The 25,111-nt window shown below is 42.0% G+C and overlaps 1 protein-coding gene across 1 annotated transcript in view; it reads right to left on the reverse strand.

Annotated features, from left to right (window-relative positions):
• Window positions 1-6,983: 6,983 nt before the first annotated feature.
• The window catches only part of NPNT (nephronectin), a 51,320-nt gene continuing 33,192 nt past the window's right edge, over window positions 6,984-25,111 (reverse strand). Inside the window, 8 exon segments of the mRNA XM_009885523.1 lie at window positions 6,984-7,079; window positions 9,601-9,857; window positions 13,398-13,496; window positions 13,865-13,960; window positions 22,660-22,841; window positions 22,935-23,055; window positions 23,058-23,153; window positions 24,913-25,035. Coding sequence (XP_009883825.1) covers window positions 6,984-7,079; window positions 9,601-9,857; window positions 13,398-13,496; window positions 13,865-13,960; window positions 22,660-22,841; window positions 22,935-23,055; window positions 23,058-23,153; window positions 24,913-25,035 — 1,070 coding nt within the window.

A 25,111-nucleotide genomic window follows, 5' to 3' on the forward strand; every position in this document is an offset into this window, starting at 1 on the left:
TGCTTGTGCACCAGTGGTATCAGAGAAATGATGGTGTCTCCCTGAAATGCCAAGTGGCAAATCCAAACTTTAGCCCTGGTGTTGCGTGCAAATGCAGTAAAGTCATTCTCTGAGTACACACCATACCTTGTCTTTCCAGGTGTTTGCCAAACTCAAAATGAATATCAAAAGGATTTTGGATGAGAGCCTGAGATGAGAACAGGGGGTGTTGAAATGCACGATGAGGAAAAACCTGGGAGAAGAGTGTGAAAGAGAACTCTTCCTGGCCTGAACAGAAGGTAAAAAGTCATAAAGTAGAAGGTTAACAAAAATTACTGGAAAAATGCTGTAGTATCTTATGGTCAGAGGAAGGCAGGGTTTGGCTGTATCACAGAGAGAGGAGTGTCCTTATTCTGTGTGCTAGATAAATGCTTGGCTTCCTTGCTCAAATGTGTAATACTGGCCTCAGCCTATTGGGCACAATACACGTGTGAGCACACACACGCACACATCCATAATGTTTGCTGGTATGTAGAGTACAGAGATGCTGTAGAGATGGCCTTTTTGTTCCAGGGATGTGGTGTCTGTGATACCTTTAGGAGTGGTCTGATGACAATGGAGCCTTGTTCCTGGATCTTGGGGAGTCCTTTAATAGCTGGATTACAGGAGAAGAGTAAAGTGGCAAAAATCTGCCCATGTACTGCAGAATGAGGGTAAATATTACTAAAAGTAAAGGAGTTGGTTGATTCTTAACAGCTTTTGGGAAGCAGCCTGAGGAAAAACAATGATGGAGTCCTTGATCTATAGAGCAGGGAATTATTTCTGTCTTTGTTCAGAAAATTCAGGTCCACTTTCATAGTATCACATAATGGTCTGTGTTGGGGGGGACCTTAAAGATCACCTAGTTCCAACCCCCCTGCCATGGGCAGGGACACCTCCCCCCAGACCAGGTTGCTCAAAGCCCCATCCAGCCTGGCCTTGAACACCTCCAGGGATGGGGCATCCACAACTTCTCTGGGAGACCGGTTCCAGTGTCTCACCACTCTCACAGAAAATAATTTCTTCCTAATATCTAATCTAGATCTACCCTCTTTCAGTTTAAAACCATTACCTCTCATCCTATCACTACACTCCCTGATAGAGTCCCCATCTTTACTGTAGGACCCCCTTTAGGTACTGGAAGGCTGCTATAAGGTCTCCCCAGAGCCTCCTCTTCTCCAGGCTGAACAAACCCAACTCTCTCAGCCTCTCCTCACAGGAGAGGTGTTCCAGCCCTCTGATCATCTTCATGGCCCTTCTCTGGACTCACTGCAACAGGTCCATGTCCTTCTTATGTTGGGGGCTCTAGAGCTGGATGCAGTACTCCAGGTGGGGTCTCATGAGAGCAAAGTAGAGGGGCAGAATCACCTCCCTCGACCTGCTGGCCACACTTCTGATGCAGCCCAGGATGCGGTTGGCTTTTTGGGCTGTGAGCACACATTGACAGCTCACATTGAGCTTCAATGCCAACATCAACCAACAACCCCAAGTCCTTCTCCTCAGGGCTGCTGCTCTCATTCTATTCGGCACCGAGCCTGTATCTGTGCTTGGGATTGCCCTGACCCATGGGCAGGACCCCGCACTCAGCCTTGTTGAACTTCATGAGGTTCGCACAGGGCCACCTCTCAAGCCTGTCCAGGTCCCTCTGGATGGCATCCCTTCCCTCCAGTGTGTCGACCACTCCACACAGCTTGGTGTTACCAGCAAACTTGCTGAGGGTGCACTCGATTCCACTGTCCATGTCGCCAACAAAGATGTTAAACAGCACCGGTCCCTGTACTGACCCCTGAGAAATGCCTCGTTGCTGGTTTCTGCTTGGACAGTGAGCTGTTGAGCGCAACTCTGAGTGCAGCCATCCAGCCAATTCCTTATCCACCGAGTGGCCCATCCATGAAATCTGTAATGCTATCGTAGAAGGCCACCAAATTTGTCAGGGACAATTTGCCCTTCACAAAGCCATGTTGGCTGTCACCGATCACCTCCTTATTTTCCATGTGCCTTAGCAGATTTTCCAGGAGGATCTGCTCCATGATCTTTCTGGGCACAGAGGTGAGACTGACCTGTGACAGCCTTTGGTTCCCCAGGGCTTCCTTTTTTCCCCTTTTTAAAAGTAGGGGCTATGCTTCCCTTCTTCCAGTCAGTGGGAACTTCACCAGACTACCACGACTTCCCAAATATGATGGAGGGTGGCTTGGCAACTTCATCCGCCATTTCCCCTGACGACCCACAGATGCATCTCATCAGGTCCCATGGACTTGTGCACCTTCACGTTCCTTAGATGGTCTCGAACTTGATCTTCTCCTACGGGGGATGGTTCTTTGCCTTCTGCAACTTGGGCGGTGTGGCTGGAGCCCTTGCCAGTGTAGGCTGAGGCACTTTGCTTTGTTGTTTGATGTGTTTGTTATTAAGAAAATGAGGGATAGATCTATACTTTTGACATGTATCAAGCATGTGTAAGCATGATATCCCATCTGGCTCTTTGGAGTTAGAGACTTCTTAGGAGGAAAAAGGCCACCTAACATTAACAGGCCAGTGAGCACTCCCGTCAGTAATCGGATCAACCATCCTGATCTCAGTAATTTTACCCAGGCTGGTTGCCAAGTTTAAGAGAGATAGATAAATAAAAATTAAACCATCTGGTTTTGAACAAATATGCTATCTCAGCCCAAGGCAAGCAGCAAGAGCACTGTCTGGAGGAAGATTTGTTTCAAAGCGAAGGACCAGGGTTTGGGCTTGGAAGGGTCATAAAAGTGCAGAAGGAGACTTGGTAAGATTAGAGCAGTTAGAAAGTGATTTGATTCACTCTGGATTTACAATCCTGAAAACCTACACAGAGCTGGTGTCTGAACTGTATCGGTGCTTCAGTCTCTACTGTTAAAGTTGTCTTTGTGGTGTCTGAAGGTCTTCGGTCCGTTGGCACCTTCCTCTCAACCAAATAAAGCATTACCGATGTTCACAATGCATTTCCTCCCTTATTGCCAGGACAGGTTGATGCAGTAGGTGTGCTCTCAGAATGCATTAACTTTCAAAGCTCGAGGAGATTTCTGCGTTCTTTCAATCTGCTACAGAACTTACCACTAAAACGTCTCTTCTTTCTTTCTAAAGTTGCAGGTTTATACCAATGTGTCGCTCATCTCGAAATTTTTTTTATTGGTGTGGAAAATCTGAAGGCCTAAAGCCTTGTGTCCTGACTCCAGGACATCAGGATAAAACAGCAGGTAAAGTGTTTTAACTACCAGGAAAACTTTGATAACGTGGTGTTTGTGATACAGCTCTATATAAATTAAAAATTGCATAGGATTTTTAACTGGGCCTCAGTTGACCTGTTAATGACTCTGTCTTTCTGACATTCACAATTAAAATTTTACAGGCAAACAGCTATAGTTTATCTTGTTGCCTATCTTTAAATGCAGCGTGAGCAGGTTTCAATGTGACTGTGAGAATGCATAGCTTGATCCCCGCTCTCTGATTTTAGCAGTCTTTGAGCCAATTACTGTGCCTCGTTTGTAGGGAGGAGCAGCCTGTGATGGGGCGTAGGTGGAGAGACCCGTGACTTGGGTTGGAGGCGGGTGCTGCCGCCGTGTCTTTCTTCAGGAGGACAGAGCAGGATGATGGCAGCTGCCGTCATGAGCATTATTCTGCTGAAGGTTGTCTGCTCATGGCTAATCTGACTCTTGTTAGATTAAAACCATGTATTAAACCCAATGTTTTGACTCCAAGCCCTAGGGAAGCTTTTCTCCGGAACGACTGGGGTTTAATGAAGGCACTCACTCACTGGTGACTCGATGACACGGCTGTGATGAGAGGTGAGGTGACCGTATAGAATGGAACCCGAAAACAACATCTTGTGTTAGTCCCTTCCGTTGTGCTCACTTTGATGTCAGCGAATGCAGTAAATGCACACTGCCACTGGTCACCGTACCTGTAATTTATGAAGAAACTTTATTTTCAATCTTTTTTGGGAAAAAAGTTTTAACGTCTTTTAAAATTAAATTCTATTCTGGCAAGAGGTTATACAGGACATTTGATGAATGTTTTCATGTTAATTTAGTGCAATTTCTTCTGCTTGCCTAAGTATTTAAGCAGGAATTTCTTTTGGCACGGTAACCTCTTTACTAAACCCTGAGCAGGAAGGGCACTTAGAACCTACTTCCTCGGAAGACCTCAAGCCATATTCTTGTCTCTTTCTTGAAGCTCATATGACAACGGCAGTATCTGCTCCCTCCTGGCTGACGCGTGTGGCCGTATGGAGCTGCCTGAAAGGGCGGGCACAGCAAGAGCTGGAGAAGGATTGTGACAACAGAACCGCTGACCCACCTCGCCTTCTCGCTTCAGAAACACGAGGAGAAGGTGACGCACAGCGTCATGGCACAACCCAGCTGCAGAGGTGAGTGACTGACAGCCGTAGCAGCTCCTTCAGAGCCAGACCCTCAAAGACTTCCCCAGTGTCCACTGGCAGCTGACACTTCACTTGTTAATTGCTTGATTGTAGCGATGAAATTCCTAAAACACAGAGACTCCAAATCCTTCGTGTCACCTGAGCATTTATTTCTCTTTGCCTTCTGAATTCATGCAAATTCTGGGTTCTAGGAGCCATTTGTAAAGGGGCAAAACACCTCTTTGTCTTGCATAGATAGGAGGTGGATTTCTGTTTTAACCAGGGACTCCCGATCTCGGAAAGCTGTAGTAATACGTGGTGAAGGACATCTTCATCCAGTGGAGAGGAACCAGACGAAAATGTGTTAATCGTGTTAGATGCCAAAGAGTGTAGCAGTTTGTGCAGGTTCAGTAGGGTGTGGAGCTATGGTAGCTGCTTTTTTCTTGTAAAAATGTACATTTTATATTGCAGAAAAAACTGTTCTTAAAAAAAAGCTAGGTTGAAAATCATCATTCTTCCTTTTGAATAATACATATAATGCTCTTGTCTTATTATAGTGAAATGTACTTTTATTTTTAAATCTGGTAACGAGAGCTACTTCACTGTGGTTGAACTGTCATCTTTTTGGTTCATTTCACTGCAAGAAAAATAAGACTTTTGATCCAGAAATGACAACAAGATTTCCAATTAGTAGCAAGTAACAGCCTCCTTTACTGATTACTTTAAAATAACAACAAGGTCTTTCAACTATTCACAAATATTTCTGACATATTACAAAGTAACATTAGAGGAAAAAAAAACCAAGATCGTATTTGAAGCGAAGTAGTTTTAAAATGTTTACAAATGCATTGTTTTTTCCTTTTCAAAATGTTTGTTGATACAGTTTTGCAGGAGACTATCTGTTTGGTCACATAAACTTCTGCTGTATGTACTGTGCTTTGTCCTAGGGGACAAAATTGAAAAGTATTTCCAAAACAGTAGTTTGTCTGAAACAGGGGTTTGGAATGAGGCCTCTAATGGTCTTGCAATTTTGTCTCTGTGGATTTTGTACAAGGCTTAATGTGAAAATTTTTTTTATCATGTTTTTATAACATGATATGAAGCTGACATTTATTTTACATTGTATTTACGTATTTTAAAGAATCTGAGACTTATTTCTTATATATATACATTTTTGAAGCTTTAAGGCTGTGCCACTAACAATATTTTATCAATCTCTTGTCATTTTCTTAAATGCTACAATTACTTTGTGAAATCTAGAATCGTTAGCAGCAATGATGTTGTTCCTCCTCTAAAAAATCCCTAACCAAACAGAAGAATTCCCTGGGAAACTGCACGCCACATGCATGATACGTAACTAAAAAACGAGTCCAAAGTTCTGTTAAATATTTAGTTCCAGCTAGAGCTAATAGTTGTTCTAGTTCTAAAGAATAAAATGTTTATTATATACAGAAGAGTCGGATGGGACGCGGACATTTGACAAGGGTTGCTCAAGGCATTTCAGGGTCTGAGTTGTTCACACAGCATTAGCACAGCTGCCCTTTTTGCTGATGCGTCGGCTTGTACCACCTGCGGGAGGGGAACACTCCTGGTAGCGTCAACGGGCTCAGTCGTACAAGATGCAAGTTACCTTCTCCGGGCTGCTCAGTCTTCAACGGATTCTTGCAGGACTGAGAGCCCTTTAGCTTGCTCCTGAGCTAAATGCAAACTCGTACAGCGTTATCAGATGCCAGTTTACATCAGGTAAGGGTTTGGTCTTTTGCCTTCAGCGTATTACAACGTGAAAAACTGCACCAGCGTTTTTCAGTGAGCACCATTAACTGACTTTGGTAACGTATCCATTGGCACGACCAGCGGGATCAAAGAATATGCTGCCTTGTACACTAAGAAAGCACGGCTGCCAATTACCTTGCAACTACAGTCTGTAAATATTAGAAACATAAATATGTTAATAACCATACACATATACACAAAACACAGCAGCAGCAATATTACAGGATGCAGCGCCTACTCTATATAACTGCTTTTTGTTAATACAGATGCAACACCAAAATAAATGCGATTTAATATGAAGCAATCCCTTCTTCAAAGGTCAGCGGCAGTAAGCCATAGTTCAGGTCCAGGCTTCTGCTAATCGGAGGTGACTCTGAAGCTAGATCAATCCCACTGTCTCTCCAGTCTAATCAATGAAAGAGTAGCACTACGGGAAGACAATGACTATCAGTTAATGCTACACCTTTTTAAGCTGGAGCTTTCTTTTGCCACCCTTTGTAATTAATTCTCCCTTTTTCACAAGTGCTCTTTGTGTGAGCGCTCACCAGGCTTGACAGGGGCTAAAGCTATTACCTACAAAATATGTTTTAGGGGTAAGGATTCATAGGAACAACCAGCATGGGATTGGATTTCCTGAATCCTGGGAGGTGCTCTCCATGTTTGAAGTGAAGTTTCAGTGAGATTGCACTTAGCAGACCACTAAAGAAGTTGTCCTTCTCCAACAACTTCTTTTTCGTGCAGTTCTGTTTCAAAGCTTGGTAGGAACAGCACGAGAAGGGCTAGAGGAGATGACTGTGCTGGTCCATCATCTTTGCTAATGGTCTTCAGAGCAGCGTCCTCTCCTCAAGATCACGTCATCTAGTCCAATATCCCCAGTTCTCGCTTTCCCTTTCTCCCCTTTGAAAATAACCTGGGAAGAGAAATAGAATGATTTGAGTGCAAAAATTAAGTAAAATGAAAGAAGTTTTGATTGAGAGAGGTCTCGCCAGTAAGAAAGCAAAAGCATAAGAAAGCTCAGGCAATCGTAACTGACTCACAAAAGCCTATTTATTCTGCTCCGAATTATGGCTGGTTTTTCTGTCTCTGATCCTCTCCCTTCTTCACTTTGGTAGGATCTTTGTGAAGAACCAGCAGTTCAGGACAGAGTTGTTCCAGTTGCACCATCTGCTGAGGTGAGATGAACTTCCAGATAAGAGAATCTCAGGCACTTTCTACATACCATCTCTGCACTGTTTTCATCGTCCCTCATGGTAAACACATTGCCTCTGTGTTGTGAAAAATGTTGTCTAATAGAGGAGCTTTCCATGCTAAAGCCCCTTGCAGCTGCCTTAGTTGTGGGAACTAGAAACACCCGTCTTTTATTTAACAAATTCTGGCTCCTGCAGACTCGTGGTAACCTGGCTCCTCACAAAATGGTGGCAGAAGTTTGGGCATGGATTTACAGAGATCATTAGCGGTCCGGATTTAGCCTGAGTAGGAGTTAATTCAACAAATATAAAGCTTGACCACGAGGGCTGGGACATAAATCAGAGATGACATACAGAACGGACAGCTGACTTTAAGAAACACTTCCCATAAATCAGTATTGTTCACCTGTGCTACTGCTGTAAATTCACATTTCTGAACCACCATGGCTTAAAAATTATTCAAAGCCTACAGCGAAACTTTGTAAGAGTCTGCTGTTATCACTGAGCTGGAAAGATTCAGATTCAGAGATCAGAAATTCAGCTGTGCAGTTAAAAATAATATGGATTCTTGCTGAAAGCACACTTTGAAATAAGGAACAGGAATGGAGGATGTCAGTCTATGGAATATACTGATTTTTTTTTCGTCATTTTGGGTGTATTTTTAAAATAATTTACACAGAGCTAATTCATTAGAAAGTGTGATGAAGGATTCTGGTCTCCATTCCTATTCTTCTCAAGGTTTCCAGCAGGCCCTCCCTAAAATCACTAGCGTTGCGTTGGTTTGGGCTTTTAATTCGCTAAAAAATAAAGCTTCCATATTTCCTCCTGATTTCTCTGTGGCAGAGGCCTTCCCTGCTTACCTACAGTTTTCTCGCATTCCCTGACCCTTGGAATAAGTGGTTGGGGTCAGCAGCCCAGGCTGCCCGTGCTGGCTGGGAAAGATCCCAAACTCAACTGTTCCGTAAGATGCCACGAGGCAGCTCTAGTCTGTGGACCAGTAACGGTTGGCAAACCGTGCTGACCGCTACTGCTGAGGTGGTCAAGAGGCAGAGGACACCGCAAAGGAGAACTGCGGGTCTTGTTTGGGGTCTCTAAAACTCATTTGCTTTTCTGCCAGCAAACATATTAGCGATACACACTTATTTAATGAACGACTCTGTCAGGTGAGACCGAGCTGAGGATTGCCAGAAGTGTTGAACTTTGCAAAAATGGGTAAGAATGGGGCAAATATATTGTTCACCTGTTAGGAATTTCCACATTCTCAGTCTGACATTCATGTACAGCTAACAGAAGGTCAGGCATCTTTGTTACTGTTGCTGAGGTAAAGTTTTGAGACAATTATGTGCGGTAATTACAGCCTTAATATTAATTTTAGAACTATATCCTGTGTGTGTTGTAGCCTGCTCCTACCATGAACATTATGATGTGTGAGCTTTTTAGACCACCTGACATGTAAGTCAGAGCAGAACAGGCCCTGAAGCACCCAAGCCTCTTCTTCAGATCTGAAATAGAAACTACCTTCAAAGCCAAGCAGAGGTTGAAGAAAAATGCTGAGCTTTTGATATCGGTTTATCACCCAACGTTTCTAAGATTTCCAGGTATTAAAAGATTCTCCATGGCACTTCAGACAGCTTCTTTTGATTGCTCTAAACCATTTTGTGTTCTTGGCATAGTTAGGTCAACATTTACCTCCTTGGCCAGATCAGCTGCAGGTACGCTGAAGAGCATAAAACCATGTGAGATTGCAGATGTAAAGTTGCTGTGTTATCAAAATGACTCATTTTCAATATCTGTGCCCTGGTTTGGCCAGTTACTAATCCACAGGAGACGATTCTTTCTATTTCGTGGCACTGTATTACTTAAAGCATTGTTTAGGAGGAATCTTGATACAGGCTTTTTGGACATCCGTGCACAGTGGGTCACTGTCCATTAGACTGCTCTCTCCTGCATGGTGATTCCCTTAACACGTGCTGTATGAGGTAGCTCCATATGGGCTGTTTCGTCATTTCCTGTATGTCTATTGCTGTAGGTGGGATTTTTTTTTTTTTTTTGGCATAAAACTAATCTGAAAAAATGCCCAATGGCTGTCTTGTCCTTAATGTGATTCCATTCGCAGGGATCAAAGTAGTAGAACACAGGCTGAAATTGGACCCAGAAGACAAACAGTCCAGTGCAACACCATCTAAGTGTCTTCAGCATCTCACGCAAAAAATCCCAAAAGGCAGCACATGCACAGGTACTTACACTCTTGATGCCTCGTCCTCGTAAAGTTATGTGTGTCTGTCTCCAGCCATGGCCACCGTTTCTTCCCCAGACAGCTGGTCCGTGAGCACCGTTTTTCCTTACGAAGACTTGGAGGGCACCAGAATGCAGTCCGGACACCTTATGCCTAAACGACAGGCACAAGTCCCCGGCCTGAGCCATGTGACCCAACGGCAGGATAAGATGCGCTACTCTTCCTTCTTTGCCTTTGGGGTCAGGGATGGTAAGGTACTGTCCCCCTGCAAAAAGAAAAAACAGTTACGTTTTGGGCTTTTTTGAAATTCTACCATGTTGCAGGACCAAATGCACAGGAGTCATTACAAAATCAAAAAATAAAAAAGGGCTCCACAAGGTCGAGTCTTAAATAAGGCATAAAGTTGCCGGAACGTGAACCAGAACTGATGCGTCTTCCTTCTGCAGGGTAAGATTTACGCTGCTGGTCTGTTTACATTAGTACCAGGTCAGGTCTTGCCCATCTAATTTCTTTTCTACGAAGCAAGTAATACCTCTTTTGAAAATTTCAGATATTCCTTCATTTCTGCCAAATGGTGGCTGCACAATTTTAAACCCGCAGTAATATTAAAGCTACTGTGTACATTTACGCACCTCCTAAGCTGCATTTTTTTGCTACTGGATAGATGAATGAGAGGGCCAGCATAAAAGTTATCATGTAATTGAGCTACGGGTCTGTCTCTTTCCTTTCGTTTGGGAACTGTGTTAACAAGTCTCAAAGCATATCCATTTGCAAACACAGATAGCCTTTTTTTTAACCACTATTTAAACTCTTAATATGGATTAGATACAGAAAGCTAGAAACAGTAATGATTTCCAAGTGGCTGCTAACTTCATACGCTCCCTGAAGTCTTCTCTAACAGTAGGAAGTTGTCAGTGGACATACATGCTTAATTCAAACACTGTTATTATCTCTGATCATGTATGAAGTAAAGGTGCCTTCATAAAACCACCTAGAACGTGAAAAGTAGAGGATCTCAGGTATGGCAACGTGCATTAACACCACCCCCCACCCCCCCTCCCCCCAAAAAGGGCACATACGTCCATAAATCCACACAGGCACTCAAAACTACCGTCAATGGAGATTTTCTTGGAGAAAACCCACGTTTGTATTTTTGCTTTGTACTTTTCATTAAAACTTTTGCAAGGTGGATGATAACTTTAAAATTGGAAATTACCAGAGGAAGGAGGGTTCACTTTTAAAAAATAAAAATTAAAAAGATTCTTATCTCACGCTGAACCTAAGAATCTTTTTTTTTCAACGAGTTTTTAATTTTTTTTTTCTTAAAAAAAAAAATCCAGGTTTAATGAACTGAAGGTATAGGTGGCATTTAGGCTACTTAGTTGAAACTGATGTAGTAGAAACATTGGGGGTTTGTAATATTGTTGACAACCAGAGCCTTTACTTAATTATAGAACAGAAAAATATTTTTCATTTAAATTGTCGCCCTGCTACTACTCAACCAGAGCTATATTTTTTGAAAGCTTCTTTTTGAAAGCCACAATGATTTCCCTCAAAAGCTGTGAGATTTTAATGCCGAAGTACCAGGGCTTGTCACACGCTTAAAAGGAAAGCCAACCTTGTCTCCAATTCACTGCTTCCACAGAGGTTTGTAAATTCTTTGGTCTCCATGAGATTGAACAAAGCAAAGTATTATGCTGCTCTCTGGGGCCCCGGATCTGCACTTGGGCATGAAAAGTGGGACTCATTTGTCCAGGGACCTGTTAAAATGTTTTGGGGGTTTTTTGGGTTGTTTTTTTTTTTTTTTTAATGCACTGTTTTTGCATCAAGGTCACTCACCGCTAAAATAAGCATACTAGAGTTTAAATAACTGCACCTGTTTGTTGTAGATATAACTATATCACTATAGAAGTACTGACTTGACTCATTACCTGCATCTGTTTCGGATAGTTACAGTGACTGAATCCAATCAATAGGAAACAGATTTAGGTAAGCACAAAGCCAACGTATTTGTAGGCAAGCCCCTGCAGGAAAAGGTCCCCTCAAATCAGCATTCTCTGCCTGCAAGATAAGCTTGTAAGGCTTCAGCATTGCACCTTTCAAAATGCAGATTCTGATAAACCAATAAATAGCAACCTTTGAAAGGTGAAAGCAAACACTCAGGAACAAGCTGTGAAAATAAATCCTTCCAACAAGGTATTCCAGACAGGAGGGAGTGGGTGGGTGACTTCAAGGGACTAGTTTTAACAGGTTGTGTCAACAGCAGCAGAACATACACAGGAAACAAAAAGCCGAGATTGTCCCTGACCGGGAAGCAACACAGGACAGAAAAAAAAAAAAAAAGTTAAAAAAAAAAAAAATCATTGTTCTGGAACTTCATTAGTATTAACAACAGTTTTTGAATACAGGTAATAAATATGCTTTGAGTGACTTTCTCAGAAACAAAACGCCTTTAAATCCATTGTTTCAAAAAGACTTTTGAATTATGTGTGATCTTCTTTTTTGTGAAATGCCAGTCTGCAAGCAGGAGCCAGCTACCTGTTTTCTCACCTGCCGGCGGAAGGAGCTCTGCTCTCTGAGACATTCACGAGACTTTCTAAGCGTGGTAAGGAGCATACGAACTGCTAGAGCGTGCCTGTGGGTGGGTAGGGGGCCGGCAGCACCTCCGCTCAGCCAGCTCCAGAGCCTGAAAAAGGTGCCAGGTCGCCTGCTGCGGCGGCAAATGACTGTCTGGTCAATGGCAGGGTATAAGGACAGACATCTGTGATGAGGTGGTGCATAAGGAAAATGGCTCTCGGTGCCCTCGCCCTCCCTCAACTTAACCTATAACATTTTAGCGCCTGAGAGCGCGTTTCCTTCCGAAGTCTGCCATCCCCTCACACAATGTAAGCATTGTGCACTTCAAAGGCTGCTCTTCTGGGGATGAAGTAATCCCATCGTTACAGGCAGCCAGAGATGTGTGTCTAATCCCCAGCACTGCTGGGGCAGGGTACGTAGGCAAGGACAGCCCGCCTCTCGGTGCCAGACAGTGAAATCCACAGGGGACAAAACAGGACTACCTTTCAGCACCGCAGAGGTGCAGCTCTGCCGGGACTACGTGCCAGAGGTGTGCGAGTGGAGGGGCGGCTGCTTTGGCTGACCAGCAGTGCCGCTGCCAGGCTCCTCCTATCCCGCAAGCGGCTAGCGAGCGCTTCCCTGCAATAGTCGTCGCAGGGTCACTTTTTACCATCCCAAACGTACCCATTTTCAGAAGTCTCACTACCTAACTTCTCTTCCTTCCAGTTAGAGTAAGTTTTCCTATATCCAGGTTGCCGTAACTTAGACTAGAATTCAGTAAAATCAAACTGAGAGGTTAAACTAGAACATTGTATTTGGCAGCAGAACAAAGACTATTTCCAGCACTTTCTATAATTTTGCTAGTAATACAGAAATAATTATGTTTGCGTGGTGGTTTGAAAAATAAGCTTTGTTTTACCATAAATAAAAGTTGTTCTCTAGTCCACATTTTTGTTCTGATTCTTTTAAGACAGAAAATCCTTTACTGAATACATTTACTACTCCTTCAGAGACATTCCCATTGTAAAGTTACCAGCTATGATAAAAGTGGAAATTCTCAATCACTCTTTCATGTTGGCAATCCTCAGTTTTGATTTTTATACACAGAAGTGTGGGTGTGAAATACATCCCAGAACTAAAGGGAACAGAAGCTGTGTAAATTCATCATAATACGAGAACAGTCATCAACCTCGAGCCTGTGTGGTTCGGTTCTTCAACTACAGGATGCCATCGTACACGGGTATCTTACCTGATGCATCTCTCACTGGGTCCCAGTGCAAGTCATCATCTCTGTCCTTGATCCATCCGCACAGTCCACTATCAAAATTACAGCTGTGTACCAGCACACCTAGGCAGAAGGTCAAAAAAAAAAAAAAAATAGTGATTTAGATTGTTTTGGTTTGGGAACTGCAGCAATTTCCCTTGTGGCTGACACTAGCCGGTAAATATGAAAATTAAATGCAGGAGCACGAGAAAAAGAATCTACAAAAATACTAAAATAAAACCAAGGATTGCTATTACTAACAATTCACACCATTTTTGTGCTAAAACTGTTAGGAAATAAAACTATAAAGTTTCACTTAGGTGGTAGGGTTTTTTTCTTTTTACAAAGCATAGTTTAAACAAGATGTAGTAGTACTGTAAAAATGTATAAAACCCCAAGAAATCTCAAAAAATCCTAAACCCCAGGCCCTGAACAGGAGACGTGATCTTTACCTGGGTCATCGTTGGCTTCAAATTCATCAGCAGTAATCCCTCTTTCAATTTCAAGTATTTCAAACAGATTATTGCTCACTCCAGGCTGGCGCGGAACTGTGAGAAAAATAGTTTTTTCAGAAATGAATGAGATAAAGGAAATTAGTGACCTACTTCCTTATCTTTAAGAAAAAAAACAGCAGAGCAGCTCTGGGCATTGTGCTTTTTTTGGAGAATTCAATATATTTAATTATATTTAACACAAAGAGTCATAAACTTTATGCCTATGTGATTTATGATTTATGTTGTAACGTTTATCTGAGCACTGTAAAAGGTGATTCCAAATCTGTGAAAGGCTCTTCAAATGAAAGCTCCTTTTTAACCAGGAGAGAAAAAAAAAAAAAAAAAGAAAGAAAAAAGCTTTAACCTTGAAGCACACCATTCCCCTTCCATATGGACTTTTAAAGGCAGTGGATTCTCAGTAAAATCAAGCTACATTAAAGCTCTTGCTCAAACTTTCTGATCCACTCACCTTCCACAGATGTTTATAGGAGAATCTCAAGAGGAGGCGGTGGTGCCTGGAAGAGGTGCCACACAGCCCTAACCTTCCCCGCACCGCTGAAGGTACATCCACCCAACAGCAAAGGATTAGCGCTCCCTAAACAATTATCAGGATTGTACTGAGAGCTGAGAAGGAAAAGCGCTAGTAGATGCTGGAATTCAACTGTAATTATACGTTGTGCTTTCCAACACAGTCTGTCCTTCAGTTGCTGTCCTCAGCTACAAGAAGGAACACTCTCGGTGATTAACAAGCCCAGAGGTTGTTAGACAATCAGCAGCCAGGAAACCTTAAATTTAAGAGGTCTCTGTGGGAACGATGGCTGCCAAAATCAGGTGTCTGCAAAGACTTCCACTTACTTCTGAAGACGCTGTGCCAGTCTGTATACGTCTCCAGAAGTAACACACCGATGTCGTGCCTGATGGACAGCTGTCAACTAGAGATAAACAGATTGCACTGGATAGAGCTGTCTTGGAAATTCCTCTTTTAGAGGCAGGTCTGGCGCATAATTAATAACATTAGTAACATGTTTCAGACATCTCCTTAAATGTTAGAGACACCTGTGACACCTACAGTATTTGTGAGGGCCTTATCTATTAAAAACTTGACGTGTTTTCCATTGGCAGTGCTAAAATAAGTATCTTAATGTCTCTATAGGCTTCTTAGGCAAGTGAGAACAAGAAGAATTGAGACGATTTACAATTCTAAACTGAAATAGAGGACTGTTGTTTTCAGGAAATCAAATCAAAGGTAGGAAGACCTTCGTTTGCACTAGGACAATGCCTAAATAGCACTGCCGCAAGAGCTCCTGTAACGCTAGAAGACAGAACAAAACAAAAAGGAAGAATGAAGTAGCTTTCTGCTTTTTGGAATTAAGACAAAATAAGCAGCCTGATAAAAGGTCGACCAAATGCTAATGTATTTTAAAAGTAATATTATAGGCTACAGATCTTGGGTGGAAATTTTGTCTAATAAAAATAAATACATAAAAAGCTTGAAGTCTGGATACATTGTTTGTAATAATAATTTTGCTGCTTTGTTTAAGCTGGTTTTTTGCTTGCGGGATTAGAATTTAGAGATTTAACATAAAGAAATGTTACACGTGCACAGCCCACACCACCTATGCCAATAATCACCCTGCAGTACCGTTACATGCAAATACTACATCAAATATACAAAGAAAAAAAAAATCTGTTTACCTCAGACAGCAAAAAAAAAAAAAAAAAAATCAAAACAGGAATGCTCTAAAACCATCATTCACCTTAATCCCAGCAGTATAGTCCTGTCTTTCCCAAGAGGTGTATCTATCTCTAGGCGGGACAGTTGAACAAGCACATCGTACAGCTACAGTCACACCTGCAGAGGTGCGTATGACGCTGCAAGCTGTTCTGGCACCTAACAGTACACACACGCTTACGCAGCTCTAACTGCATTACAGGCACGGACAACCACCGCCACTGTGGTACACGCAGCAGCTAGCGGCACCACTTCAATTCAATTCTGTGAGTTTGCTCAGGAATGTTCAAAACTAGTAATTCAATTTCTTGGGCTTACTGTGGCCAGCCACCGGGGACAGCAAAGTTTGCAGCAGTATTTACTTACAAAGCCTGATGAACTAACAGCATCCTGCAAGTTACTTGCTGTCATTTCTGGCAGGACAGTTCTCTGACTGAAATTTTGCCTTGGATACGCTCTCAGAGTGGAGTTTCGCCTTGCAAAACAACCACGCTGCTGCTCCCCGTGGAGTGCAGCAGTCCCCACGCGTGAGACACATCTCTGCTGCACCCCCAGGGACTACCACCTCACCTTTCTTCTTCTCAGACTGCGCTAAGGAAAAAAGATACCGTTCATTTCCTATGCTATGGACAACAAGTCAGAAATTCACTTCAAAACTGCTGAGCACAGCGTATGTTTGTACTGTAGCTGCTATTCTGAGATGGACCTGCAGCCTCTTTCCATCTGCCACATCTGCACGACATGGGGATGGAAAGGGGTCGGCCCACAGGAGCAGACAGAAAAAGCAAGCTGCCCCCTCCCTGCGCTGCAGGAGGACTCCGGCCCGCGAGGAACCTCACAGTGCCATCGCCTTCGGGCCCCCACACACCGACAGGATACCAACATCCTCCTCTCAGCTAGGTTAATGCTGAACTTAACACTCTGCACCTCATTATCTTCCTGTTCTTCCCCTGTGCCTTAAATTAAATTTTTCTTAGGGACCAAATGCTCAGATCACAGACTCACAGGTAGTTATAGGGCTCTGAACGAACACTGTGGCAGAGAGCATTGAGAAAACCCACAGCCGTGCTCTAAGATTTGTGGGATACTCAGGGGTCACAATCTCGAGGTATGTGGTTGCCCTGTAGATCCCTTTCCCAGTCCCCATTTTATGGAAAATACCGCAGGAAACACTAGGAATTTATTTTCCAAACTACTTCAGTTTACTGAAATACCATTTCTAATGCATGGTTATTTTATACAAATCTGAGTTACATCTGTGCACATATACAAGCATTCTCCAAATTAAAGTTGATATATTTGCCTACAATTAAAGCTCTACAAAAAAAAAATATTCCTTCAAAACTTTTCTCAGAAGTCCTCTCCAAACACTGTTATGAAATTCTAGAACATGTTGCAGAGCTTTAAACCAGTCACTTCAGTGCTCAGACCTAATTAGAAGAATGTGCACTTGATACGAAACAAGAGTTACCATAAGAGATGCAGGACTCATAAATATGATCCATGTGTACGCTTCTTTTTGCTACGACGACTGATAGGTTGAGTGGCGATCGTGGGAGAAAGTATTTGGCACAATTATTTTCTGCAAGCTTTCCAAGCCCTTTATGTGTACTTTATATAGTGTATCAGTGTGCTTTTCACTTAACTTCAATGGTTTGATAAAGATTGTTAAATATAAACTTGGCTTCTTTTTCTTGGAGAATTTTATAAGCTCTGAGTGAGCCAGTACATCAACAATACCATATTCTCAACATTCATGAGCCAAGTTCTTCACAGATACATGAATGTGGGGGGAAAAATTTAATAACTGACTTAAGACTGATTTCTTTTCAGCTTTTTAATCCTTTGGGAAAACATTAGGACTTTTTTTTCCCTTTACTTGCTAGTTGTTGAGTTTAGGAGTACAAGAGATGGTGTGCACACATGTCAGGTTATTTTAATTACGGAATAATCACTGTTTTAGTGTTACGAAACCAAAACAAAACATGAAGTGCAGCTTCATGTTATTAGTAATTGTTATTACTATTAAGAATACAGTGTTCTGCCTTACAACAAACACTGCGCTTTTATGCGGTTCCGTTCCACACAATAATCATGACCAAGCTTCCCATTTGTGAAGAACAACAATAACAACAAAAAAGGACAAAGATTTTTTGACTGAATCGTTACGATTGAAAGTTGTTAAATTCCACTTCCAAAAAAACCCCACAAGCGACGAGATCTCACGCTGAATTAGTAGAAAATAGCTAAAAAGAAGGGTAGTCCAGAGGTCAGTCAGATTTAGTAAACAAGAATACGTCCGGTTTTCCTCCAGCAAAGACTTGACATATGCTGGGCTAAAAAGAAGGGGCAACAGAGAGGTACACATCACCCTTTTATCTGCACAGCCGCAGTGTCCAGGATATGTTGCCTAAAACTCCACAGACTCAAATTTCACAGAATTATTTCAGAAAGGGCTTTCATGGACTCTCCCACCTGTCTCTACAGTACCATTTGCCTAAGAGGGGAGAGATGGTGCTAGCGTGCGGCCACTCTGAAGTCCAATCTCGCACTTCTCAGACAGTTGCTTGTTAACTTTGACCTAAGTCAAACATCTAATTATATATCTTTCTGAAAAGCAACCTGCCTGCTTTTCTACGATTCAGGAGGTGCAGAGCTCCAAGTGAGTTTCAGGGAAACACAGCTGAAATAAGTAGTCTACAGAAGCTTGCATATCAGATCTGGGGATAAAACTAGCTGTAAGATTGACGGAGGGTGTGATTTGTAAGACTCCTAGATCTTAGGATTTAGCTTCAGAGTACAAACAGAACAAAGTGCCTATCTTAAATGCTTAAATATTACGACAAACACATTTTAACAGGTGCCAGAACAATGAAGACAAAAGGAACGCTACTCTAATGATATCAGGGAATAACAAAACTCACATTCTTTGCTTTTAGCATTTCTCTTTATTCAACAGCTTCAAGGATCACATAACTGCATTTACTGCACTAAGGACTTTTCAGTCATTGAAGGGGGAGCAGAAAAAAAATCAAGTTTTATTCCAATCTTTAATTTTTTTTAGTAGTTGTTATGAGAAAAGTCTCCTAATTCTAATCTTTTCAGCTCCACTAAGGGCTAAGAAGGAAAATTGCTGAACTATCTTTTTAATACAGATACGGAGTTTTGTTCTTGCTCAGCTGATATCTAGTATTAGGCTTTGTCTTTAAGCTTATGCTTTTAATGCTTATCACCCAGATCCTGATGGTAGCAGAAATTCATAGTCTTATCGAGAAGTACTTTCTATTTGTTAGAGACTTTATCCATTTGAGTAACCAGAAAAGATTCCTCTGTACTTCACTGTACTTTGTAGCAGTCCTGAAACAGTTAAATATTAAGCCATCACTGCATTCCTCCCTCATTGCCATTCCCCCCATATCCATATCAGGAGAAGATTATCCTTGGTGCCAGATTCCACTGTCTGCATCTGACTAAGTGGTTCAAAGGCCAAGTGTAGGAATTCCATCTTAAATAATACTCATTTTTTTGTTCTCTGAAAAAGCAGCTCCCCAAAGCCACTGCAGGCACTTTTAGAAAAGGGGTAAAGCAGCTAAAGAAACACAACAATCCAATACCTTTCAAAAACTGCAAAGGCATTTAAAGAACATTATCAGCATTATTATCATTTATGCTCTTTGGCACCACGGAACAGACCAATTTCACTGGTCCTCAGCTGATTTCAAGCTGAGCAGCACATTCAAGAGTGCTCTGAAGTGAAAGCTTAGGATGAGTTTACTCAGCGCGTGGTACAGCAGGTCAACTAACAATGAAGGGAGAAAACAGGGAGCAACGAGTCACCAAAGGTAAGCTCAGGAAATGGTTAAATAATGAAAAACTAAAATTTGAGAGAGGCTTGCAGAAAACAAGTACACTTGCCCAGGCGTGTTTCCTCTCCTGATGTGGACCAATCCGAGACCAGTATGTTTGCAGCAGTAGGACATCCACCAGTGTACAGTGCACCAACTACCCTTTGCCATGTATTGCCGAACAGAAGTACTGCCTATTGATACGGCTAAGCAAAGCAGCATCTACTGTCATGCTGCTTTGTTAAAGTCTGGCTAAGACTTCAGAGCCTGAAGGGCGGGGGGGGGGAGGAAGGAAGAAGTCCGTGCATCACAAGATAACCTAGTTTAAAAACACAACTATAATTTTGAGGTCTTCAGCAGATGCTACGGGCTGGAAGATCAGAATTGCCAGTGGTTGCTGGCTACACTGCTCTCTGTGCTGGGTTTTGCCCATCCTTGTGTGATAAAACACTACGTTTTGTGACTCTCTGGGATGCAACAGCCCTTGGCAGCCATCTAAGAAGACAACATAACTTCTGAAGACTTTACAAAACTGAAGTCCTACTTCATGATCTAAGTGGGCCTAACATCAATTTCCTCCTCTGTTTTCCAAGACAACGAGTGTTATAAGATGACTGAATTGCTGCCTGCATTGTCCTATGGGAAACAAATAAAGGCAGCAAGAACAAGGTTTTCTCTTCTCTTCTCTTCTCAGGGAGGCATATGGGGACCAAAGTGCAAATTCATTTTTGAGAACTAGTTTCTTTGCTGCCTCAACTGGAGAAGCAGATGATGTGGGGAAATGAACCTAAAGAGGCTCAGGATAAGCCAAATGAATCCACAACCCAGGAACACTACAAAGACACCTGATGTAGGTGAGATTAAACCAGCAAGTTTTAAGGAAGCTGAAGGAAGTAGCTGAGAGAGCCCCTTCCCTGTGGAAATACTGAGGCAAATGAAAAAATCCGCAAAATGAAAAATCTGCCATCCTGCAGAACAGCTGCAGCCTCACAGAGTCAGGCACCTTACTCTACAAGCAGTGCTTTCCTTGACAAGGTAACACATTCTTCTGGAACATAACTCTTTTGCACCTGACTCTAGGTTTCAAATCCTAAACAAATGCTTTTGCATACTCAGTACGTAAACGCCTCTGGACGAAGAGAAGCTGAGAGGGGACACCAGTGACCACTACCTAGGTGATACTTTCAAAGCTGCCAGAAGAGAAAAGAGAGGGGGAAAAAGAGCAGAAAGGAGAGCAAAAGAGATAAAAGAGAGCGGATAAAAGAGGCCAGCATCATGAAGGATCACACTGCTAGCCCCATGCAAATTCCTACCATGAATATGCCTTCAGTCACACGGTTATGTCACACACATGTATATCAAGTATATTTGTAGCAGGGATAGAAGAAATAATATGCAATTAAAGACACGCTGATTGCTCGATCTGAGGAGCTATCTGTCCCTGTATGACCTACTGAGGCCACTAACAGTTGCTTGTGCTTGACTCCGAATCCTGCTGTATTGTGCACTGAAGTCTTGGAAGCTATGTATGTATATCACAAACCTCAAAGGGTGGCAGCTGACCTAAATAAAGAGTTGATAAACACTTTGCAAAGATCATTTTTGTCCTGCGCTTGTTATATGTACCACAATGTAAGCTTACAACCAGAAAACAAACTTGAAAAAACTTTTACTCTCCTACCTTCCAAACCCCTATATCTGAAGCATATGTATTGAAAGCATTAGCTTCAAAATCTGGCTTCTTGGGAGAAAAAAGATAGACTAATTGTAAATAATAAGCTTTATACAGATGATTGTTATGACTTCATGAAAATAGCTGAAAACTATCCCTCTGCTTTAGAATTCCAGAGAACACATGCAACATGAGACACCTGGGAAGTGCAATGCGAGAGTCTAAAATACTTTCTGCAGAACCCTGTATTTTTAACTATTGATTCACACTATATTAAATTTTGGGAGCCTTTACTATATTTCTTTTTAGAATTTTACATTAAAATGTTGTTAGCTTTTTAACTGAATATATTGTTTAAAAAATAACCTTGACAGAGCCAAAAGCACACTCCTCTGATTAGTACCAGGATTTACCTTCCCAAATACTAAATCAGCTTTTGTCTCCATTTTAAATTTATCAAACGGTCTACAACAGATAAAACGTCAACAGGGAAGACAAACTGTTTTTTACAAGGAACAAGATATTTCACTGTGTAGTGACCTAAGAGAACACAGCCCAAGAAGTTACCACACAGATGCCAAAGCAACCGGAAAAAAAACCTCCCACATTGCCTGTACACCTGCTCTCAGACAGCAAACTTCTCCTCCTACTACATTGCTTCAGCACCTTTATTGTACCATCAAGCTGAAGGAGAAAGGCTGATCCAGCACACCCTCCCCGTCTCTAAAATTAGCGGCAGAACCAAAGAAGAAATTGGGTGTTGAGTATTTCTTGGCAGATATGTGAAACTCTGTATGTGCCAGTAATGTCTTCTGTGGTATGAACTAAAGCTGGCGCAGAAATGCTGCTGTAGATTTCAGAGAAGCTCTTAAAACAACACGTGTTCATGCTATGAGTATCTTTACTATCTTCAGCTTTTCATGTATCCGTTTTCATAGATGCAGTCCATAAAATTAGTCTCTATGTTATTTTTATGCAATTTTCCCATTGCTTAGTCATAAACATCCACGACTATTTGAATTCATACAGTATAGGTGACATAACAGTCTTTAGGTAATCAGACATGGTCCGACTTCTTACCAGTCTTAAAGCTAATGAAATATGCTTTCTAAGAGTGACTCTCAACTCCCTGAATTTGAATCCATTGACCATTTATGAGTTATGTTGCATTTCAGTACTTTTTAATAAAATGTCTTTCATTTCTCCAAAACTTCTGTCCGAAAGCATAATTAGGTTAAGCACTTGTACAGGACAATATACTCACAAATAATTTCAGGAAGTAAAAAAACGAAATTTTTGGTTGAATAGATTCAGAACTTCCTCCCCACATTTTTGTTAGGTAATAAAATCAATTATTTGTGCAGCTTTACCATATGACCTTTTTCAGTGTCATGTCTTTGTTCTCATTGATAAAGTGTTCCAAAAAACTCAAACGGTACAGTGCATACTTTCACCTCGCTGCACCTGCAATTCTGATAAGTGAAAGGATATGTATATTACTTACTGAACACATCTCCTCGGGGTTTCTGAGGCTCTCTCTGGATCCTGTTGTCATCTGTAATTCCTTGGGAAGATGTAGTTTCAATAGGAATGTATGAAGGCTCTTCAGTTGTTATCAGAGGAGTTCTTTGTGGTGGTAGTGTAGGTCTTAATGTTGTAGACTGAGGTGGTGTTGGAGGTGGAGGCCTCGTCACTGCCCTTGTTGTCAACGGCACATACCTAGTGGTTGGCTTTGGCGTCGGTCGAGTCGTTGGCCTGGGTGTAGGTCGAGTCGTCGGCCCGGGTGTAGGTCGAGTCGTCGGCCCGGGTGTAGGTCGAGTCGTCGGCCTGGTGACCGGCCTTTCTGTAACAGTAAGAGGTACATATGGTGGTCTGAGGGGTTGCTTTGTGCCTCCATCAGAATCCTATTGATTATACCACTGCCTCCCTTGGGAAGTGTGCTGTTGCCCTTGATTATATGACATGGACCAAGTGGTTCAATCATAACATTAGGAATAACTGTGAAGAGAATCAAAATGGGACCAAAATGGACATCGGACACTCTTGCTCCAGAAACTCGGCAATGTATTTCATTATGACATGGAGTGTCTTTGCTGAAATCATTTGTCTTCTGAACGTTTCCACTAATAAGAAACATACTTTAACATCAGTATTGCTGAATTATCACATCCCTTTACGTAGTACTTCTCATTACAGCAGTTTAAAGATGATTTAGAATGGCTGAAGGCCAAGAGACTTCCATCCCCACCTCCTCCCAAGCATCAACTCTCTTTCAGAGGTGGTAAAACTCACACAAGAGCACTGCTAGTAAAAAAGTGTGGGCAGGGAGATGTGTGTTAAGCAGCCCTCTAAACTGGACAAGTTTGTACTCAGGAGTGGAAGCAAGTTTAGTAAGACCCCAATGTTACAACCATTTTGGTCATGAATAAGCAGATACCTTTGGCTTAAGAAAATTATTTTTCAGACCTCTCCATCTAAACTTTTCCCTGTGTCAATAAGCATTAATCATTTTTCAGAGATTGAACCTAAGTCCATAGCCTTCATTTAGATCTTTACCTTTGCTAAACACCAGGAAACTAAGTCAATGGCATTTTTTCAGCCTCCACCAAAAAAAAGGGTGAACTGAGCCCCACCTACACCACAGTGGCAGTGCCTACAGTACCATATCCCCCAAAGAAAGGACAACAAATTTCAACTTGGTTTCACAAGGGGAGTTTCTGCAGACATGAAACGCAAGAACATCTGTTTTGCTATTTATAATTTTCTATTTGTTATAAGCCTTCTATATCTCACTGGAGATCTTAAAAGCCCCAATAAGAACTCCAGTCCCATGTTTTGTGTACAAGTGTTTCAGGTATAACACACAGTTAAAATTAAGAACTACTGTTTGTTAAACAATGAATTGTTTGATGATAGCAGGTAGAAAGTTTTTCTCTCAGGCCACCTGTTTATTACTATTCCTTTAAATACCCTGTGCTTTTTACATTATGGTATATTGAAATAAAAAATGCACCTTAGGACTATGTCCCAGTAACACATATGAAGTGTGTCCACGCATAATTGCAAGCACTCAGGTTGTGAAAGATCAGCTTAGCCGGATCACACTACTGTGACAGCTACAATAATGGTACTGCTCTTTAAAGAGATCAGTAAGTCACCAAAGACCAGAACCCACGTATGAACACAGGGTCCTTGAAAAGATTCAGCAGATGTCATAGAGCTGCACAGTCCTGAGGGATGTCAAAGGTGGACGAGGTCCAATAGCCTACTCTGTACCAAGGGGCACGACTGCTTCTCCCAAGAGGAAGGTGAGGAAGGCAATTCTCCACCAGGGAATTCTTCCAGAGAAATCCTCCCTCTCAGCTCTGCTCACCTCTGGGGAGCAGCGGGGAGTGGATGGGTTTAGCTGCTGAAATGGGCCAGTTGCAGAGTGTACATAATAACAGGGTATGAGTAATACGTACTGTTTGACCAGACCTACCCTGCTTACTCAGTTGTTCTCATCCTGAAGCAATCTCCAGAATGAAGCTGTGAATAAGGAGAGGTGAATTTCTTTCTAATTGTGAAAATGTCTCAGGGAAAGGTATTTTTACCAAGGCATGCTAAGACTCAGGAAACTCTGACTACATTCCCTGGCCTCTTACTAAGTATTAAAAATAGTTAAGAGAAACTGAGCCTGATAGTGCTGTATCTCAAAATTTACAACATGGGACACATTTACTTTCAGAATTCCTTTTTTAAAAGGAGCATTACATACGTATGCAGTTTGTTCCATTGTCTCTGTAGCCTTCTTTACACTTGCATTTGTAGGATCCTGGTGTATTGTAACATCGTGAAAAACTACCACACTGATGGTGGCCAAGAGAACATTCATCTATATCTGCAACAGAAGTCACATAAAAAAAAAATCATTTATATCAAAGAAACTTGACTTTGCACTTATCCCTGCAAAAACA

Source organism: Charadrius vociferus, unplaced genomic scaffold (assembly GCF_000708025.1).
Source record: "Charadrius vociferus isolate BGI_N301 unplaced genomic scaffold, ASM70802v2 scaffold55, whole genome shotgun sequence".
Taxonomy (NCBI): domain Eukaryota; kingdom Metazoa; phylum Chordata; class Aves; order Charadriiformes; family Charadriidae; genus Charadrius; species Charadrius vociferus.